A 20,997-nucleotide genomic window follows, 5' to 3' on the forward strand; every position below is an offset into this window, starting at 1 on the left:
CCCTTCAATTGGTATCAGAGAGTACGTGCGGAGGGAGCGCGTGTGTGCACAGTCACGACGACAGCGGAGAGCCAGTTTCATTCCCGAAATCGCGTCCACGCGCGCGCGCACTTTCAAGAGTACAAATAGGGTTTCGACTTCGGCATCGGAAAATTCAGCTTTCCGAGAGCGTTTCGGCAGGAGCCTGTCATTTTACCCCCCTTTCGAAGCCATTCAAGCCATCAGAAACCTCATTCGAGCTACGGTTGAGGAGCTGCATTTTTCAGCCCTCTTTTGGCAGTTTATGCTGCGTTTTTGGGTCGAAACGAAGGTTTTTTGACATAGCTTTCACACCCGGACTCGGATACATGTGATCCAGGAGTCTACCTTGGGGTTTTGACACGCTCCGGACGCGCTCGTCATATCAGAATTTTTAAATTCTGAACGCTGAATTTTCTGCAGCAGCAGTTGTTTATTGTGTGTCGAGGATTCTACACATGGTTTGCTCTCAGATGTGAGAGTGATATTTGCTGCAAGTTTCCTCACAGGTGGGAGGATACGATGTATGCCTTATGTGGTTTGATGCTCAGGGAGACTAATGTGATTGCATTTTGAGCTCGGCAATGTATGCCTCGAGCATGTTTTTTGGCAGTCACAGGTAGAGCAGATATTTGTGTACTAGATTTGTAGGTGTTTGCAATGATGTATGCAAAGTGTGGAGATTGGTGCATGCATTTGGAGTGCGGTTTGATGCGCTTTGGTTGCTCATGGTTTTGAGCGTGTAGTCAGTTTGGTTACTGGTTTTGTGGCCATTTTACTGACAAAACTCTGGCGAAATTTTCCCAGGAGTTTTATGCGTATCATTTATGCGATCTAGGTAGAGATTGCGGGTTGCACTTAGCATTTGCGTGCGGTGTTCTCTGCAGGTGGGAGATTTGTGCGTGTGTATGCATCGATACCGCACATTGTGGGCTTGGTGATTAGCTCACGGGTTTGACAGGCGTACAGTTATCTTGACACACTCACAGGAGTGAGTATTGTGATGTATGCTTGTGTGGCTACGAGCTAGGTAGCCGGATTCGAGCACTAATGGCTTGAGGTTTTTCAGCAGGTTTCAGCTATAGGTTTACAAGTTTACAGGCAGGTTTGAGGGCTTATTTGGATGCTGAATTTTCAGCCATTGTTTCCTCTTTGCAGGTGTCCATGTATGGCTCAGTTGTAGGCTGATTTGGGACACATTTGTGACTTGTTTATGTAGTTGTTTAAGATGGGGCTGATTTGCAGCCATATTTACAGACTTTTGTTGATGCGATTCGAGCCAGTTTAGAGCTGATTTGGTTGACATTTGCTACTCATTGTTGGTTGCTCTTTTGCGAGCATTATGGCAGATTTTTCATTTGACTTCCAACGTTATGGTCTGACACAGTTTGATGGTGTAGATTTTGTTGCTTGGAAGGAACATATGCTTGTTGCATTGGCGGATTTGGGGCAGGATAAACCCTTGCGTGGTTTATCGGCGAAGCCCAATTCTATGCGTGATGATGATTGGCAGGATCTTGATGAGTTAGCCATGTCTACGATTTGTTTGCATCTGGTTGAGTCTGTTTACTGGCAGGTCTCGAGGGAGACTACAACTCATGCTTTATGGCAGAGTTTACATGCTATGTACGCGACATCCATGTCTACAGGGGAGTCTAGTCCCACTTCTATGTCCATGGGAGAGATTGGTCCCACACGCAAGTCTCGATGGCATAGAGACTTGACATGTTGGCATTGTGGACATAGAGGGCACATTAGGTGTCGATGTTTCAGGCGTTTGAGACAACGGAGGCGACAGATTCGTGATGCAGATTTGGGCATGACAGATGCTAGTGAGATCAGTACGGTGGTTACTGAGTATGCTTGTGACGGCGATGTCACATTTACATCTAGCTTGTCTTCAGACGATCTTATGTCTACGGATTACATATCGGATTGCACATTGTCTTCACATTGGTTACTAGATTCAGATGCTACTTTCCATGTCACGTCGCATCGTGAGTGGTTTAGCACGTTTTCTAGTGGGAGACTTGGTTGTGTGCACATGGCTGATGGTGTTGTGTATGACATTGAGGGTGCAAGAGACGTATGTTTGTCCTTGCCCATTGGTATGAGATTTACCCTGCGTCATGTGCGTTATGTGCCAGATCTGAGACGGGATTTGATCTCAGTCAGACAGTTACGGGATAGTGGATGTCAGATTTCGCTACGAGAGCGAGATTTTGTGATGCATTTGGGTTCGCTAGTGATTGCGAGAGGTGCCAGGAATGGTACAGGTTACCCATTGCATGTGGATCACGGTGTTGTCTCTGTGATCATGCAGCCAGGTAGAGAGCGAGAGAGCAGGCGAGTCTCTTTTGCTCATGGGTTGCAGGATGCTTTGCATGGAGTGCAGAGTAGTGAGCTCGTTGTGCACACAGTTGGGGCACGACTTGAGCAGTCACATAGAGAGGTGACAGAGTCAGTCAGTTGTGCGAGATACTTCTATGCAGGATAGATAGGTAGAGCGGTCTTGCTCTAGTGAGTCACGACAGGAGGACGTTGTGCAAGAGTCTATGCATACGGAGTTAGAGCATGAGAGCTCTAGTGAGTCACAATAGATTGAGTGGTCATGTTTGCAGTGGATGATTGCAGAGGAGGCTGAGATGTCAGCGATTATGCAGTCATTCCTTTCTATGCTCGACAGTGAGCATGGGGATATAGTTGTGCAGGATATGTCTTCCAACAGACACCTAGAGCAGCTGGTTTGCTCTGAGGTTGCACGACAGGTTGATGCGTCTTTTGTGGACAGTCAGGAGATGCATGTGGCTGACACGCCTTGTCAGTCAGAGATGCCTATTGCCAGGGATATATATGTTGATGCATGCTCCGTAGAGCTAGCAGGGCCCGCTAGCATTGCATCGGCATTCGGTGGTCTCATGTATGAGATGTTGATCTTGAGACCGGATATCGCAGCTGCAGTGGGAGCATTTGCAGTTGGGGTTGTCAGTCGTTTCTTGACTGATGATGGCATAGTGCACGAGGGAGATATGCAAGTATTACGTACATACTTGCAGTACATGTGTGGTATGTCTAGTGGTGTATGGATTTACACGGGAGCAGGACAGCCGGATGCACACGATCACAGCCAGCCAGTGGGCATCGGTTGAGAGAGGTTTTCTCTCGCCTTTTGTAGTCTTTAGACTAGGTTCTCTTGCTTAAAGGCACAGTCGCCTTTAAGTGGGAGGTTGTTGGGGTATAGGCGTCTGTGCCTTGCCCGGCCGCCCAGAGTCTGGGCGCCCACTGACTTGTATACCTTATACATAGCATAAGTGTATAGGGGGCTGCTCACTCTTTGAGTCTCCCCACCCATATCTGGTGTTGTGTGTCTCCTTCTCTCGCTCACTCTCCGTCTGTGGTGCTCCCCGATCCCCTTCATCATTTGTAGGCTTTCAGGAGAGTCAGCAAGTAGAACCAGGTCGTCGGCAAAAAGGAGTCCTTTTATTCTCTTGAGGAGGTTAGGTACTTCCAGGCCCCATGTTTCCCCATCTGCGTCTAAAATATCATTGATGTATATATTGAATAGACAGGGCGATCCCGGGCATCCTTGGCGGACTCCCCGCTGCACCGGAATCGAATCTGACAGTTGTTCCATATGTCGGACTTTAACAGAGGTGGACCTGTAGAGCGCTTGGAAGAATCTAAGTGCTCGACCTTGCAGGCCAGCCGCAGCGAGCTTTAGGAACAACGCCTCGTGCGGTACTGTGTCGTATGCCTTCTTGAAATCAATGTAGGCCGCATAAGTTGGTTTCCTATCCTTGTGACGGAGTTTCACGATCTCTTTCAGACAAGCGACCTGCCCTATGCATTCCTCATTAGTACGGAAGCCTGCTTGGCCGGGATTGAAGAAATTCCTCTTTTCAAGTAACTTAGTGATTCAAGTGGCTAGTAGATCCAAGAAGTGTGCTCATTTTGAGGATAACCCTGATTTATCTTCGTCTCCATATAGTTCTGACAATTCCTCTTCCTCTAGATCCAGTCAGGATGAGAAAAAAGTGGAAGAAGCGGAGGAAGGCCAAGAAAAGCAGATCCAAGTAATAGTCTAGAAAACACAGAAAGCAATCTAGCAATTCAGAGGAGGAGACCTCCTCTTTTGATAGTTCGGACAATGAGAAAAAGAGTAAGAAAACCAAGGAGTTTAAGGATGGGGATCAAGCAGTTAAGTTATGTTTTCAGGCTTCAAGGATACCCATCGAGCCCTTGCATTTATCCAGTGGCTTGACATCGTCTTTTCGGGAGGTCGTTTCTCGGAAGCCTCCAAGGTACGAAGGGCGGCGTCTTATCTGAAAGGTAATGCCCAGACATGGCGGTCTTGTTGCACAGTGAAGCACCTAAAAAGTGGATTCAATTCGAATGAATCTTCACTTCAGCATGATTAACAAAAGGATATGAAGAAGATGTCATCACGGCCTGGCATCATCTGAGAATGAAAAAAGAAGACACTTTGGCTGCCTATTGCTAGAGGTTTTGGGATATCTTTTTACCAATGTTCTCTTTTCGGAGGATCGCCTTAAAGGAGCAGATTGAGCGGTTTTGTTGCGGACTACCAAAAGGGATTCAACGGTATTTCTTGAAGCAAAAGTAAGAATCCATTCTATAGGTGCATCAAGAGTTCTGGACTAGATGAGATGACTAGATAGAATGATTGCACCTCAGTGTTGTGAACTAAGTGTGTAATTTGTGAAATGCATGCTTTGTGAATGTAGTATCTTGTGGAGAGTTTTTAACTCTAACCCAGACCAACTTATTGAGCATGGCCTAAACCCTAATACAAGGCGCCCAAATTGCTGACGTAGCAGGCTGACGAGGACAGCGCAAATCACAGACCCACAGCTAACGTGGCACCCTCGCCAAAAAACGCGGAACAATGTACGGACATGCAGTTTTTGCGCATGCCTTTGGGGCCAGTAGCTTTTGGGGGAAAGTGCTTTTGAATCTCATGCTTTTGGGGCTCTATTTTTAGCCCCCCTTGTAACGGTTTATAAGAGTCTCTGAGGCAGAGCATTTGGACACAGAGTCTCAGACAGCTGGACCCTTGGGAGTTGTACCTTTGTGATCGGCAATCAATAAAGAAATACATGAAGGGGCGCCAATCTTTGGGGCAAGTGCATTTGGGAACGAAACTCTACTGTTCCATGTCGACTCTCCTCTTCTCTCTCTCTATTCAAGTTCAGTTCACTTATTTGCAGTTTTTGTTCGTTCCTTGCTATTGATTCCTCGCTTGGAGTGTCCAAGCCTGTAACAGAACATGATCTTATGGCCTCCTTTCTATTTCCTTTTGACCCTCCAGTAAGCTCCTCAGCATTTAGTTGTAGGAGTTGCCCCCCCCACACTGCCAAAGGTCATACCAAGAGTTGGGGGCATACCTTCTCCATACATGTTGATCCCACCCTAGTGGAATCCAGAAAGGTATCCCTGCTTGCCAAGCATCGTGCTATACATCCTTAATCCCTGCTTGCCAGGCATCGTGCTATACATCCCTGATCCCTCCCATAAAGCCAGACATCCCTACTCCATATGGTCCATAGCTACCTACTCCATAGGGACCACTATTGTTATCTACATTAAAAGAAATACGACAAGGGGCGCCTGTTGAGGTGCCAATATGTTCGAGTGGGGAACTCCGCCCCTTTGTGTGTCTTAACTCAAGTGGAACTCCACCCCTTTGTGTGTGTGGACTCAAGTAATATTTCAAGCTGTGTTTTGTTTTCAGTTCTATTGTAGTGTTGGGAGTATTTTACTGTCTTGTTAGGTGACCAGCTGGTTTCAGTAATATCAAAGCATTAGTCGACTTTTCTCCTGCTGTGAAGAATCCGATCTGGAATTGCAACAATCATGGAATCTCCATTAGTTTCACCTAACCAAGAGGAAGAGGTGGAGTACGAAGGCGTTAAAGTGGAAACTGAAGAGGTTGAAGAAGAGGAAGGCGATGAAGAAAAGGCAAAGCAGGATGATGCTGGTGGGGATGATTAGGAGGATTAGTACGAGACTCACTGCACCATTAGTGGACCAAGCTCGAGCCGCTTATGTCAACATCCTCATGGATCACTGTCTTGATTATTCCAAGGATCCTCATGTTGCGAAGAACATGCAGGTCAAGCTAATGAACATAGGGTTCAAAGAGTGGAAGGGGTGAGCAATCCTTAGTTGAAGGCCAAAGCGAAGTTGAGAGCGACCAAGACTTCAAGCATCGAGAACTGTTCCAACTCTGTCACTAATCGACAGGCAGCGGTAGTAGGAACAGGTGCAAGAGTTTATGCCACCCTAAAGCTTTTTGGGTAGGAATCCAGCTTTTTGAGATATGGCAGCCAAGAGTTAGTTGTGGATGCGTCAAGGGGGATTCGGTTACAACCGTTTTGTGAGCCCAATCACAATGGTCTTGCCACAACTAGCACTGCCCCTGATTTTATACGCACTTGAAGCCCAAAAACCAGGCCTTTGAAGTTTGAACCACATCAGGAATCTGCAAGTGAAGCTAGCATAAAGATCAGCCACATCAGCACCCATACCAGCCACCACATCATCAGGCCATACAGATGGCCGCTGTTTGCACCATGAATCGCAGGGGCTGCCGTACTGGCTGCCATGTCAGCACTCTCAGCTCTCAGAATTTCTGCATCTGGTGGGTTACTGCCACGTCACTAATCAGTGACATGCTCGAGGGCAGAGGGTCACCAACATGCCAGAAAAAGGAAACACGGCTTCTAGGGCACAAGAGGGCACACTCTTGACGCTGGGAAATCACAGGCCTCTACAACAAAGAGAGCTACCCCGCGCTCAAACATGGGCACACATGACCAAGGTGAAGGAAATCTACCTCACTTAGCCAGGTAGAGCCACAAAACAGCCCACACTCCCTAACACCTGCGAGTGGGAGATACCGGGAGTCAGGACCATTGGAAGAATATAGGGAGATGCCATAAACTCTAACAGAACATGGATAACACATAAGCTCACGCCAACACACCTCAAGCGAGAAACAAAAGTTCACCTCAAGCAAGAAACAAAAGTTGGCAAGTATATGATGCAAAGAGGCAAGAAAATGAGTTGTCTACCTTAAAGGTAGAGCCATCTAAGAGCTTTGGAAGGACAAAGAACAAAAGGACAGGCACCAGATGTATGCCACATTTTGTTGAAACATTTGACTTACTTTATGATTGTGCCTATGGTACCCCAAACTTGAATGTAACATTAGATGTATCTTAATTTGTCATATAAGTCGCTTCGTCCTTTGATTTGGACGTTAACATTTACTGCCTCTCTATTTATTTCCTGCTACTCAGTTTGTAACAATGTCATGGCCATGCTTTTGCTTGTAAGCTAACCTGGCCTTCAGGAGCCTATAATAGAATCTGTATAGTCTTTTCTTTCTCCCTCTTTCTACTTCCCTGCGAAGAACTTTGAAACGGCAGGGGGGGGGGGGGGGGGGGGGGGGGGGGGGGGGGTAGTAGTTTAAAATACCAACCAGCAGACATAAACAAAAGGACCATGCCCAAGATCACCTCTTTTTGTTTCTAAAGTGCAGGCTATGATGTGTTAGAATACATCCACAAGGCTACATATTCATCAAAGAGCCCCATCATGCACAACACCAACTAATTAAGAAGACATCCCTGATTAATATTGACTATAGGACTTTGATGACATGATTGACCCCAGAAAAGAAATTAAATTATTCGACGATTCACCTGGGAAAGAGGAGAACATTTTTTCAATAAAGATTACATTACTCACTAGGCAACAAAATGGTAGCTACCTGATTAAGCACATATCTAACTGCAACTGTAGGAATAGAAACCCCATGCTTCAAAGATATTTTCCTCAATGTTCTCAACATGTCTTGGAAAAGACTCCATCCTCCCCATGCATCAACCATCTGTCCAAAAGAGCAGTCAGCAGCTAATCTTGTTAAAAAGGTCAATTCTGCAGACAATACACCCTAGCCCGACTAGTTTTGAAGTGTTTAAAAAGCCAATGGAAAGTAATCCTCATGCCAACCTGTTTATACTTGTTGAGAGATGGGGTATTCAGACTAGGTCCAACAAACGGAATAGATATGTCGGTATCTAGAAACTTCTCTGATAGCAGGCCACCCATTACAGTTCCGTAGCTGCTTCCAGACAGATTAGCATCACAAATGTAGTGCTCAATTGCACTATCACATAACATAAACCCCATTCAAGAGTTTTATTGCATACGTTATCAGTTTGACTCCAGTTAACTGGCACAGTTCTTCCATCTTCCTTTGTGCGCGAGTATCTACTACCGAGTATTGCACCTGCACATGAATGTGTGAGTGGCAACCGATTCATACAAGTTCACCTTGCTTCCTGTTCAGCATTTCCAATCTTGTAAAAATATCCCATTGATAAGCTCAGAGGTGCAAAAGTCAACTCACTTGGTTGCTCACAATAGGTATTTCATTTTCCAGTATGATCTGAAGTCTTTTGGTGTCAAAATTTGTCAAAGCCAATGTTTTGATTTTCCCTGCACAAACAAAAGTGTGCTGTATGATGTCACTCTCTTACAACAAAGAGGTTATGTTTAGATATTACCTTGGAATAGAGCCTAAATCAATAAGGTATCATGCTAGTTTCTATAAGCCGGACCTAGAACATTTCACTGTAACAAGTTACCTCTCATATTGAGTCAACTTCCACTTGATCAAGTTCTAAAAACCTATGAGATCTCTGGAGAGCTGTGAACTTGCTTCTGCAGTGCAAGACACACATGGAGGATAGTAATGGTGTGCATTTTGTATCCCAGTACAAAGGGCCTTCAGTAACAAGACATTTCATAAACTGCCTCAGTGTTCCCTATGTATTGTCTAAACTCAAATGAGGCCGTGTTATTCATCCTCAGACCTCAACTGCGTATAATGCATGAACATAAACAATGTTATACATGTAAAGTGCCATTGCTCTTAGTGAGAAAGCTTGAAACTCGCGTACGAATCCCCATTCCTTCAAATTTGTCATTACAAATGTCTGCTATGTGGTTCAATTAAGCATGTCCAATTTCACAATGCTACAATAAAATAAGGACCTTGAATCATGAAATGAAAACCTCTTCTATGTGAGGCCTTTAATGTGTTTATTTCGCTCTTGGAATAAACAGTAACAGAAGACTACCTTCTCCCTTGAGATCTGTTAAATGTTTCAATGCATCTAAGTAGCCTCGATCTGAGTATTCCCACCTGCATGAAAAGAGTATGACACGTTACAAGAAAATGTGACCAGATGCAATATTAATGCTTTTTTTGGACCAGCAAAACTTTTACAAAAAATAGGGTATAATAGAACCCAACATGCCATCAGTTTTTACCAATGGAATTGAAGCATATCCAGAGTCTTGACATCCATTCGCTTGCGAGAGCGATCAATGCTTTGCTCAACATAAGCACGTGTCATCTTGACTGGTGGTGGTACCCATTTTGTCAGCCTGTGAAATAAAAAGCTTAAAACTAGTGACAAGATTCTCTACCTTTCAATCTGCCAAGAGGCCACACTGTTAGCAATAAAAAACTTGCTCTCCTTAGCAGTTTGAGGAAAACACACAAACCCCTTGACGTGAAAAGCAAGCTCCTCTCCTCGCTCTCTTCGTACTCTATTGATAAATATGCCATACAAATCCTCTGCTGGGCCATCTGCAAGTATAACCAAGCTCTTCTTATGACCCATACAAGTGAAAATACATCCAAGAATTGACCAGAAAGCTATTACAGATAGCATCACATAAACAATGTATGCATCTTCACATTGCTGCCCTTATCAGACATGAAGTGTGGACTTTCTAAGTGGTTCTGTCATGCTCAATCCTCAGCCTACACAATTCTCAGTGCACAAAAAATGTTTGCCGGATATACAGAAAACTAAGGCTGTTTTCGCTGAAAATCTGTCGATAGAAAACAATGAAGCACCAACAGGTGGAGGCTCTCTTTAGCTTATGCTCACGACTTTGCATAAGGTGTATAGAGGTACACAGCAAAAACCTCAGCGTTGTTACCAAATAAGGCATCCCTGAAGCCCGTATTTCTTGACCCGCTAGCCCCTCAATCTGCACCCATCATCATCTCAGCTGGATTGTAGCAGATTCTTCACTGAATGGATGGCGCTTGATGCGATGGATAGCTTGCACACTGGGAGGGAGAATCCTTGAGGCTTAAATAAGAATAGCCAAAGGCCCCAAGGGCCAAGGTCCTAAAGGCTAAAGTGCCCAAAACAGCTCAGATGGCCATTAAAAACAGTCCAGATTGGTCTTTTGGCCGTCCCACCTGCCGTCCCCGTCCCAGGGACGTGTCCCCTTGTCCGGTTCTAAACCCCCTAGAAGAGGGGACGTTTGTCCCATTCCGGACAGTCCCCATCCTCCCATCCCTAGGGATGCTCTCCCTTGTTTCTATGAGACAGACAAACACTATTGTGTGTTCAAGATATGTCATCATCAGAGAGTGGCATTCTAGGTTGCATCATGGTTGTATGGCTGCTAATGTAGCACATTTATTAGCATTTTTCCATGTGTCATCACTTATTATGATGTAGCACTTCAACTAAAACGAGTCAGCCAAAAACTGGGCGCACCCTATTTCCAGGACTCTAGGTCACTGTTATTAATATATATATAGGCAACGTCATCGCAAAAAAATTCAGCCCTAAAATGTATCGTTCCACAGTGCGGAGTTTCAATACGACACGTTTCACACCGTAGGAAAGAGGAGGCGAATTGTCATGTCCTACGGCTGAACTTTGTGAGCCGCAGTAAAAAATCATAGGAAAGAGGAGGCGAACTGTCGTGTCAATATGTAGAAAATAAGACATTGCACAAAACGGCTGACTTTGTGAGCCGCAGTAAAAAATCACCGGAATTTTCAGCTCAGGTTTCATGCGGGGTGTTTCAACACCTCCTGAAAAGTTTTAGGAGTTTCAAGTTTTCAAGGTTTTACCCCTGCGAAAACATGTTTCGTGGTGACCATGGATGATGAAATAGGTGATCCCTTGGCACCTCATTCTCATTGTTCACGGGTATGAGCAAGCATAGAACCCTTTTTCCCAAAATACACATTTTTCACTTATTTATCAATAAGTGACTTTTGTTGGAAAAGTAAGTAGGGCAAATTGCTAAGGAATCGTAAAAGAAACCCAACGGTAACTCAGTAGAAGCAGAAGAGACAGCAGGAGCTCAGGCTTGCAGTGTTCTCTCCTTAGCAAGACGGCAGAAGACCTTGCGTTTTAAGTTTCCAGATCAGGCCTAGCGTTTTGCAGTTTCATGACGCCAGATCAGCCAAGCACATGAGCGTTTTCAGTTTTCAGCACTTAGACTTTGCAGATCCAGCCCCGAGCCTTGCAAATCTCACCTACCCGCAACAGATCCTCGCCGTACCGGCGAGTCAGCCAGTGTTCACAGTTTCAGCCCGCTGTTTTCAGATTTCAGCATCACAGAGGCACTACACACTCTAGATGAGGAGGCTACTATGAGAGATACAGCAGACAGAGCTCCAGTCACAGCCTACGGACGACATCTACTTCGACTTGGCTCCCAGCACCGTCTCATAATTTATAACAGGATGGTTCAATGGCCCACCTCAGGGGGCCTGACTTGTATGCCACATGGAGTTGCAGAGGGAGGGGGGAGTACAGTCGACTATATTCTGGGACCCAGGGAGGCTACACACCTTATCACATCCTTCACCATTCCACCCATACCCATCGGAGCCGACCACCCATACCTCTCTTTCTCCATCACCGGAGATACCATCCCACACAGCTCCACAACACACACTCCACACACCACCATCCATTTCACACATGAGCATGGCCTATGCCTCCTCCACCCATCCACACCACTCTCAGTTCTCACATCACATATCTCTTCCGTTCTCCACACTTCAGCTATTAGCTCTTTTCCACACACCACTCACACAGGACGCACTCCCCCCCCCCGGGACTATGCCTCAGAACCGCTGGTATGATGATGAGTGCAGAGAGCTATACCGACGCCTCCGTGCACGGCGAGCCTTAGGAGAGATCACAGAGAGAGAGGCCAGACCGCATATGAAGACGCTGACACGCCAAAAGCGGCGAGCATTCGAAGAGGCACAGGAGCTTGAGCTATACCACCTATTCATGAGCATGGATAGCGCGACGGCATGGCGCACCCTGCGCGAGCCACGTCCGACTACAGCTATTGAGGATCCACAGATATGGCATGATTATGCAGAGCGACTTTATGAGGTGCCAGGGCAGCCTCCTATCCCACAACCACACAAGCCACGCCCCACGTGCTCCTCCTTCTTTACAGCAGAGATGGTAGAGAGGGCCATACGCTGCATGCAGCACAGACGATCAGCTGACCATACTGGATTACAGAGTGAGCACATCATTTATGCGGCCTCCACTATAGCCCCGCTGATTGCACATGTCTTCAACCGGGCTATAGGGGAGGGCTTCCCAGAGGAGTGGACACAGCACACCATAGTGCCTATCCACAAATCTGGCGACACCCTGGACCCAGGAAACTACAGGACTATCATGATTGGCCACACGATGGCCAAGCTATATGGAGCAGTACTTGAGGCACAGCTCAGCTGCTACGCAGAGATCGAGGGTTTACGAGCTCCAGGCCAGGCAGGTTTCAGACGAGCTTTCTCCACCACTGATCACATCTTCGTTCTACGCTGCCTCATTGATGGGGCAAAGGCGCGGAAGAAGAGGCTTTACTGCTGCTTTGTGGATTTCCGCAAGGCCTTTGACACAGTCCCACGCGAGAGACACTTCCAGCGCCTTCACAGCATTGGGGTACCAACAGAGATGATTTGGGCCATATATGCTCTCTACGAGAGGGTGACGGGTCGAGTTCGTTGCCCAGGCGGTTTTTCAGAGACCATTGCTAGCACCATTGGTGTTAAGCAAGGATGCCCACTCTCCCCGACACTCTTTGGGCTCTACATCGACGAGATCTCCGACTACATACTGCGAGCAGGAGGAGAGGGGAGCGACTTGGCAGGTACTCCGGTCCACATCATGTTATATGCTGATGATATTGTGTTGATTTCAGAGTCACCCGAGGGCTTGCAACGCCATCTTGAGGCCTTGGACGAATTCAGCACACACAGGGGGTTGATTGTGAACCTTGGCAAAACCAAGGTTATGATCTTTCACACATCCAGTGCAGTGAGGAGCGCTGCCACCTTCACAGCAGCAGGAGGACAGGTTGATGTAGTCACCTCCTATGTCTACCTTGGCATCACATTCACCAGCCTACCAGGACCCTTCACTATGAGGCAGGCTGCTGCTGACAGGCTCACCCGAGGATATGCAGCTCTGGCCATGCTAGAGCGGAGATGCCACCAGGCACACTTTCAGGAGCCCCGCACGAAGGGGTGGCTTTTCGACACCTTAGTCACCCCGGCCTTGATGTACTCGGCGGCAGTATGGGCACCAGGATTGACAGCTGACCAGTGGACACAGCTTGAGAGGCCACAGGTATGTATGATCTCACGCTTGCTCCGCAGCAAGAAGACAGTGCCACATGACATTATTAGAGCCGAGCTCGCCACACCACCTATGGTTGTAGAGGCACTATTCCAGACAGTCTGCTTCATCCAGAGGATGAGAGAGCTACCTCTTGACAGACTTACTCGTAGAGCATTTGAGGCAGCTATACAGCTATCAGAGAGTGGGCATGAGAGAGCATGGTACTCACAGGTTAGAGCATGGTTTGAGGGACACGGTCTTGACATGGAGAGCCTACCACCATTCCAGTACGACCCCCACTCACCATATGTTCACCTCTCTCGCAGTGAGAGGAACTTGGTATTGAGACAGGATCTGTGGCAGCTATACACTAGGAGAGTCTGGGAGTCACCTGGCTTGGGGACGAGGATGTCAGATTACAGAGACCAGTTTCTCACCATATTGTCTGGGGGGTTCATACAAAGACCACGCTACATGGACACATATATGCCACATAGCTCACGGGTGGCGATTGGTCAGCTGAGAGTGGCTTCACACAGGTTAGAGATTGAGATCGGGAGACATACTGGTGTTCCCAGGGAGGAGCGAGTCTGCAGAGCCTGCACAGAGGAGGTGGAGAGTGAGGAGCACTTTGTATGTAGATGCAGAGCATACACTGAGATCAGAGGCAGGTATGAGGCCTTATTCAGAGGACAGCCCACTCTCCGAGAGATCATGGACTCTCGAGATCAGAGACAGCTCGGACGTTTCTTACTAGAGATACAGAGCCATCGGGACACACTACTACAGCCACACACAGCTACACAGACAGAGGGGAGACAGTCGCAGCTCACAGACTTCTTTCAGAGGATTGCCGCCCCTCCCTCACCAGACACTCAGAGGGGAGTGACACTCCCACAGGCGGAGGTGAGCCGAGCTAGACGACGACCACGAGTCACAGGCTACAGGGGCGCGAGCTCCCACCACCGACAGATCGAGGAGATCCGAGCCCGGGAGCGCCGTGCCACTGAGGAGCGAGTGGCTCAGATGAGGGCCGACCCGACAGCTTTCATCCGGGTAGCCTTGGCACCAGACCTGCCCATGTACCACATCTTACATCCCCCCATTAGTACAGGATGGAGCTAGATAGCTTGATGCATTCTCATGATTGTACTACCTTGAGCATATAGACATGCATATACCCCTAGAGATAGAGCTCCATCCCTCCTCAGATACTCCACTACCTACATTCAGTTCAGTTTTGTATCAGTTTTGTTTCATTTGTCTTTCCGATAGACGGATGCCATACACACCATGTACATTTGATTTGTCTCATAGGCCGATTTCGGCCTGACATAGACGTTAAAAATCTTTCTTTCTTTCTCTCTCTCTCTCTCTCTCTCTCTCTCTCTCTCTCTCTCTCTCTCTCTCTCTCTCTCAGTGAGGCAGTGAGGCAGCGGGCTCACGCAGGAGACGCGGTACTCGCAGACACTGGGCGCGTGCAGTCCGTGACTCCCTACGCGTAGAAGGTCTTCGGCACCCCTCCTTTACCTACGCGTAGAAGGTCTTCCATTTTCTACGTTAAAGTTTAAAGGTTTTCTAAGCCTTGAAATAAACTTTTAAAGTTTAAAGGCTTTTAAGCTTTAAAATAAACTTTTAAAGTTTGCCTTATTCTCAGTCCCTTACCATAGTACCCTACCCCACATTTGCGGGGCGGGTTCGATGGATCCGCTTACCGAAGGGGAAGGGCCGGGTGTAGATAGCTACACCACCCCAAAAAAAACAACAGCCACATTTAAGCGGAGAAACAGAGATACTGTACTATCACCAGGATCATTACGAGTGGGGAAAACGTCCAAGGTACATGATGAACTAATGATGGAGAAGGTCCAGATGATGCTCAAATCAGAGCTAAACTACATGAGAGATGACATCAGAAAGGAAATGCACGCGAGCGCGGAGAGCTACAGGAACTCCATGTATGGAGACATGATGAGAGAACTAAGGGGAGAGACCCGGGGGATACAAAATGAGGAGATTCAGATCTTGAAAACAGAACTACGAAACCTAATCAAGGCCAAAGTAAATGTAACAGAATGCGTTATGCAAAAGAAACTCGATGAGGCAGTAGCAAGTTTCAAAGCATGGAGAACAAATATGGAAAAGCACATGAGGGAAAAAGATGCAATAATCGAGGAGCTAAAAGGAGAACTTGCGGCCTGCAAATCTGCAACTAAGGAGAAGGGAGACGACCAACCTTCGGTGCTCAAGGAGCTTGAGGACATGAAGGATTAAATGAAAGCTCTACGGGAAGAAGATGAACAGAAATCGAAAACGGCATCCTCATGGGCGGAACGTCTTTTTAAGACACAAGAAAAGGTTGATGAAGCAGAGAAATGGATTGAGGATGCGAAGAAAGGGAAGGCCCAGATGCTCGAGACCACACCTACTTCTACCATTATTAATACGACAATTGAGGAAGAGCAGAAAAGGAAGAATCGGGCTCTACATGTGCGGGTAACAGGACTCAAAGACAAAGAGAACGTAGATGAAGAAGTGAAGGAACTGCTACAACGCATGGGCATCACAAAGCCTACTCACACAAGTGCATGGAGAGTGGGCAAGAAAGGAATCGATGAGAAGGGAAACGTAAAGGATAGGGCACTTATTCTCCGCTTCCCGAATATAGAAATAAGGAAAGAATTCCTAAAGAAGAGGCCAACTCTTAAGAAAACCGGTATCTTCCTGGGAGATGATCTTACATTGGCACAAGTGGCACACATGCAAGAGTTGATGCCAAAGATCAGGGCAGCAAGAGAAAAGGGAAAAATCGCCTTTTATAGAGGAGGGAAAGTAGTGGTTCTGGAAAAGCGCTCAGCATGACGGTGCGAGACCTATGGGGCGACGCTACAGATAGCGGCGTGGAATTGTAATGGATCATATAGGCTAGATGTAGGTGCCTTTGAAGACAACTTTAGGGACAGAGACATAGTTTTCTACTCAGAGACACACCAGATACCGGGACAGCGTATGCCACATGTGAAGGGTTATTTATGGGAAACAGCTAGTCGACCAGACAAGAGATCTCTACAGGGTAGCCGGGGTTCAGGAGGAGTAGCAATCTTATTTAAAGAGGAGCTGAAGCCACTACTACAGATTATCACGAAAGATGAGCAAGCAAGGTATATGTGGGTGAGAATGAGAGCCGAGACAGGTAGATTTCTATATATCGCTATATGCTACTTCCCTCCAAGTACCTCAGTCTACTCCTCACCTAAAGGACAGTCCACTTTCTCCATATTGAATAATGACATATGGGACTTCTCTAGAGATGGAGACATCGTTCTCTTAGGAGACTTTAATGCTAGAACGGCCAACTCTCAAGCAGTATTCTATGATACTTCTGAAGAAATGCTCAGAGAAGTGGATTTATCACGGAGGGGGCTTACTAGAAACTCACAGGATAAAGAACACACTGAATATGGGAGACATCTCATGGAGATGGCAACCATACATGGTTTGGCCATACTTAATGGTCTAGAGAATTTCCCGTTGTCTGGGGGATTCACATGCTTCCCACATAGGCATGGGGCCAGTACAGTGGACTATGTCATGACTTCACCAAGCTTTATTTCTAGTCTCAAGGACTTTAAGGTGGGACCCAAACCGGTTGGGATTGCAGTGGATCATGCTCTCTTGACCTTATCAATCTCCTTCCAATACAATGCCTCTCAAGTAGAAAGGAAGAAGACACACACAAGATATACTTTCACGCCAGAAACTGATTCAGTCTATGTGGAAAAGATCTATAATAGGATGTGGGCAGCCGAGCCAGTATATACTGCAGAGGAGATTACTTCTCAATTAACAGAGATACTGCATGGAGCAGCACAAGAGGCATACCCACATACTCAACCTGCTCAGAAGAGAGGAGCTGGGAACATGCCTCAAAACAGCTGGTATGACGAGGAATGCAGAGAGACGAGAACCCAGGTCCAGAAAGAGCTTACACTTGGGATCATCACATATAAGCAGTCTCGGATTGCTCTTCGGCGTATAGTATGTCGCAAGAAAAGGGCATTTTTAGCCAAACTGGAGAAGGATTTATATCAGCTCTTCTTGAGTCAGGACTCACATGAAGCATGGCGCTTATTTCGAGAGCACTCACCGCCGCCGACGATTACTTCTCCTGAGATCTGGGGTCAATATGTAACATCATTATATATGGTATCTCGACAGCCTCCATTACCAGATCCGCTAGAGCCATGCCCTACTACTAGTACTTTCTTTACTACGGAAATGGTGGAAAAAGCCATTGATAAGATGAAGACAAGAAGAGCATATGATCATGATGGTTTAGTAGCAGAACATCTGATCCATTCCAGGGATCTACTTTCAGAAGTCCTTGCTCGTCTGTTTAATCGGGTCATGTGTGAAGGATTACCTGAATCTTGGAAATTATCTACTATCGTACCTATTTTCAAGTCAGGGGATCCTATGATACCCAGGAACTACCGTACCATTATGGTAGGTCACACTTTGACCCGATTGTACGCATCCATTCTTGAACAAAAATTGAGTAGATGGGCGGAGAATGAGGGCATAAGAGCAACAGGACAAGCTGGATTAAGAAGGGGTTATTCCACTTTAGATCATATTCTTACGCTCAGAGCCATTATTGAGGAAGGAAGAGCAAACGGGAGAAGGATGTATTGTTGCTTTGTGGATTTTCGGAAAGCGTTTGATACAGTACCAAGGGCCAGATTGATGCGCAGGATGCAAGAGTTAGGAGTCCCCAAAGAGATTATATGGGGGATCATGGCTTTATACGAGTCAATAATGGGGTATGTACGTACTCCAGAAGGGGATTCCGACATTGTTCATTCCACCGTTGGAGTAAAGCAGGGATGCCCACTGTCCCCTACTTTATTTGGTATGTACATAGATGAGGTATCAGATTACATTGATAGAGAGGGTGACAGAGGGGCTCAACTTGCAGGGTCATGGATCCCTTTGTTGTTGTATGCAGATGATATTGTACTGATAGCAGAATCACCAGATGGAATGCAGAGGCAACTAAATGCATTACATAAATTCGCGGAGGACAGTGGACTGTCGGTAAACTTGGGTAAAACCAAAGTTATGGTGTTTTAACACCACACCGCAGTGGGTTAGGAGATCGGCACCTACACTTACATATGGTCAGGATACAGTAGAGTACACAGATGCATACACATACCTTGGGGTGGTATTTGCAGGACCGAAGTTTACTCTTAAGAAAGCAGCGGATGCTAGATTATCCAGAGCCTCTGCGGCCTTGGGAGGGTTGGAGAGGATGTGTTCACAAGTGCAGTTTCAGGAACCACGAACAAAACTTTGGCTTTTTGATACTGTGGTGGCTTCGGCTATGCTTTATGGGGTCCAGATTTGGGGACCATCTGTGGATCAGGATAATTGGAAGTCAATGGAGAGACCTCTGGTATCTATGATTTCCCGAATGATTAGAGCCAAGGCCTCCGTACCACACGCGATTCCCGAGCGGAACTAGCGGCCCCTCCGTTAGAAATTGAAGCTCTTACCAGATGAGTGTCCTTTATACATAGTTTGTGGGATACAAATAATTGCCAATATACTAAACTGGCCCTCGAATCCTCTCGACAATTAGCAATGAAAGGGGATACATCATGCTGGTATGCGCAACTGTCCTCGTGGTTTCAAAGACATGGGTTCAGTATGGAAAGATTACCCCCCTTCCAACACTCTCTTGAGGCTCCATCACTGGCAATTACACGAACAGAGATTAATAAAATCATCCGACAGGATCTTATACAGTTGGATACTAAGAGGACATGGGTAGACCCTACACAAGAAAATGAGGCACGAAGATGGCCGAATACAAAGAAAACTTCCTACAACTATCTGAAGATGGATTTGTGATTCGCCCGAGTTACATGGATACCCACCTGTCTCATGGTTTGAGATGTGCTATTGGTCAGATTCGCACATCCTCACACCAGTTGGAAATTGAATTTGGCAGATTTAGGGGAATCCCACCTGAGAGCAGAATTTGCAAGTTGTGCGGGATGGAGCCGGAGACAGAATTACACTATATATGCCATTGCACAATATACTATGAGATACGGGGGCGTTTTCATTGCCTCTTTAAAGAAGGCTTTGGACCTCTAGATAGAATCATGCAATACCAAGATCAAAGATGCTTAGGCTTGTACCTACTGGAACTACATCGGCACAGGGATAATCTAATGAGAAGACAAAGAGCACTACAGCCTCAGAGGCAGATCACAGATTTCTTCGGATCGAGAGAAGCAGGAGTGGATGGAGAAACAAGAGGCCAACAGCCAGCACAAAGGAGTACCAATATTCATACCAAAGGCACCCTAATTGACAGAGCGACTGAGCTTAGGAAATCGAGACGACCACAACCAAGATGCAGAAGCACACTCCATCAGAGGAGACTACAACAAAGGATTAGAAGCATTCTAGCCAGACACCTAGAATGCTCCTAAGAAGTCTATTTACTACTTTGTATTTAGTTTTTCACATTTATTTTCACTCTTTCACACTTTTCACACTTAGTACTTTAGTACTAAGGTACCCAGACATTGTAACAGATTCACCATTTTTGTATCAGTTTGGTCTCATAGGTCATTCTGGCCTTTTGAAGACGTTTAATATAACATTTCATTTCTCTCTCTCTGTGCTCGTGACATGCTACTGAGTGCAACCCTCTGCGCGACCTCCTCTGGCTGCCATTCTGCCTAGGTGACCTGCAGGCAAAGAAGGTGAACGAGATTCTGACAGCACCTGCAGTCTCTCTCTCTGCTCGTGACGTTGTACCTGCTCGTGACGTGCTGCTACCAGCCATCACCTGGTCGTGACGTGCTGCTACCTGCTCACCCTCTACACTTGCTCACGTTCGCCCTCTGCTACTCACCTGCACCTGCTCACCAGCGCGCTGCCCACTTGCACCTGCTCATGTACGCCTGTTGTTAAAGTGCGTAAAAAGCCTACACTAATGCAGCAAATAATTGTGCGGGCAGATACAAGGCAGCAACCAAGGGTCGTATGCAGCAGCAAGCACCAGCACCCAGGCTCCGTTAACTGTGGAAATGGCGCAGACGCGGACCAGCTGTCTCTACGCAGTCTAAACCTGTCCTAAAAAGGTATTTTCGCCTGTGCCCAACAGCAGCAGGTCTCTCCGCTGTGCACAATAGCAGCAGGTATTGCTTCTCTCTCTCTCTTTCTCCCTTAGCAAGACAGGTCGCAGGTACGCAGGCAGCAGGCCTTTCCCGCTGTGGGGGCTGTGAGCAGGTGGAACATCAGGGCCGCGAGCTAACCCTGCAGGGGGCCGCGTGCGTCTATATTTTGCCAGTACAGGGGCAGCGTTGGGAGCAGACCCGGCTGGGCTGCATCTCTTGTTTTGAGCAGTGGGTTATGCTATGCACCCTGAGGGGTAGCCATTGGATACGCG

The 20,997-nt window shown here is 46.8% G+C and overlaps 1 protein-coding gene across 1 annotated transcript in view; it reads right to left on the reverse strand.

Annotated features, from left to right (window-relative positions):
* LOC147463820 (uncharacterized) overlaps nt 1-20,997 on the reverse strand; it is a 40,180-nt gene that overhangs the window by 3,578 nt on the left and 15,605 nt on the right. The window contains exons 2-8 of the mRNA XM_086491403.1: nt 9,619-9,703; nt 9,382-9,498; nt 9,189-9,253; nt 8,456-8,544; nt 8,256-8,335; nt 8,056-8,167; nt 7,814-7,933 (exon numbers count right to left, since the gene is read on the reverse strand). Coding sequence (XP_086347529.1) covers nt 7,814-7,933; nt 8,056-8,167; nt 8,256-8,335; nt 8,456-8,544; nt 9,189-9,253; nt 9,382-9,498; nt 9,619-9,703 — 668 coding nt within the window. The remainder of the gene's footprint in view (nt 1-7,813; nt 7,934-8,055; nt 8,168-8,255; nt 8,336-8,455; nt 8,545-9,188; nt 9,254-9,381; nt 9,499-9,618; nt 9,704-20,997) is intronic.

This window comes from Adiantum capillus-veneris, chromosome 2, assembly GCF_014529385.1.
Source record: "Adiantum capillus-veneris isolate H3 chromosome 2, ASM1452938v2, whole genome shotgun sequence".
Lineage (NCBI taxonomy): Eukaryota > Viridiplantae > Streptophyta > Polypodiopsida > Polypodiales > Pteridaceae > Adiantum > Adiantum capillus-veneris.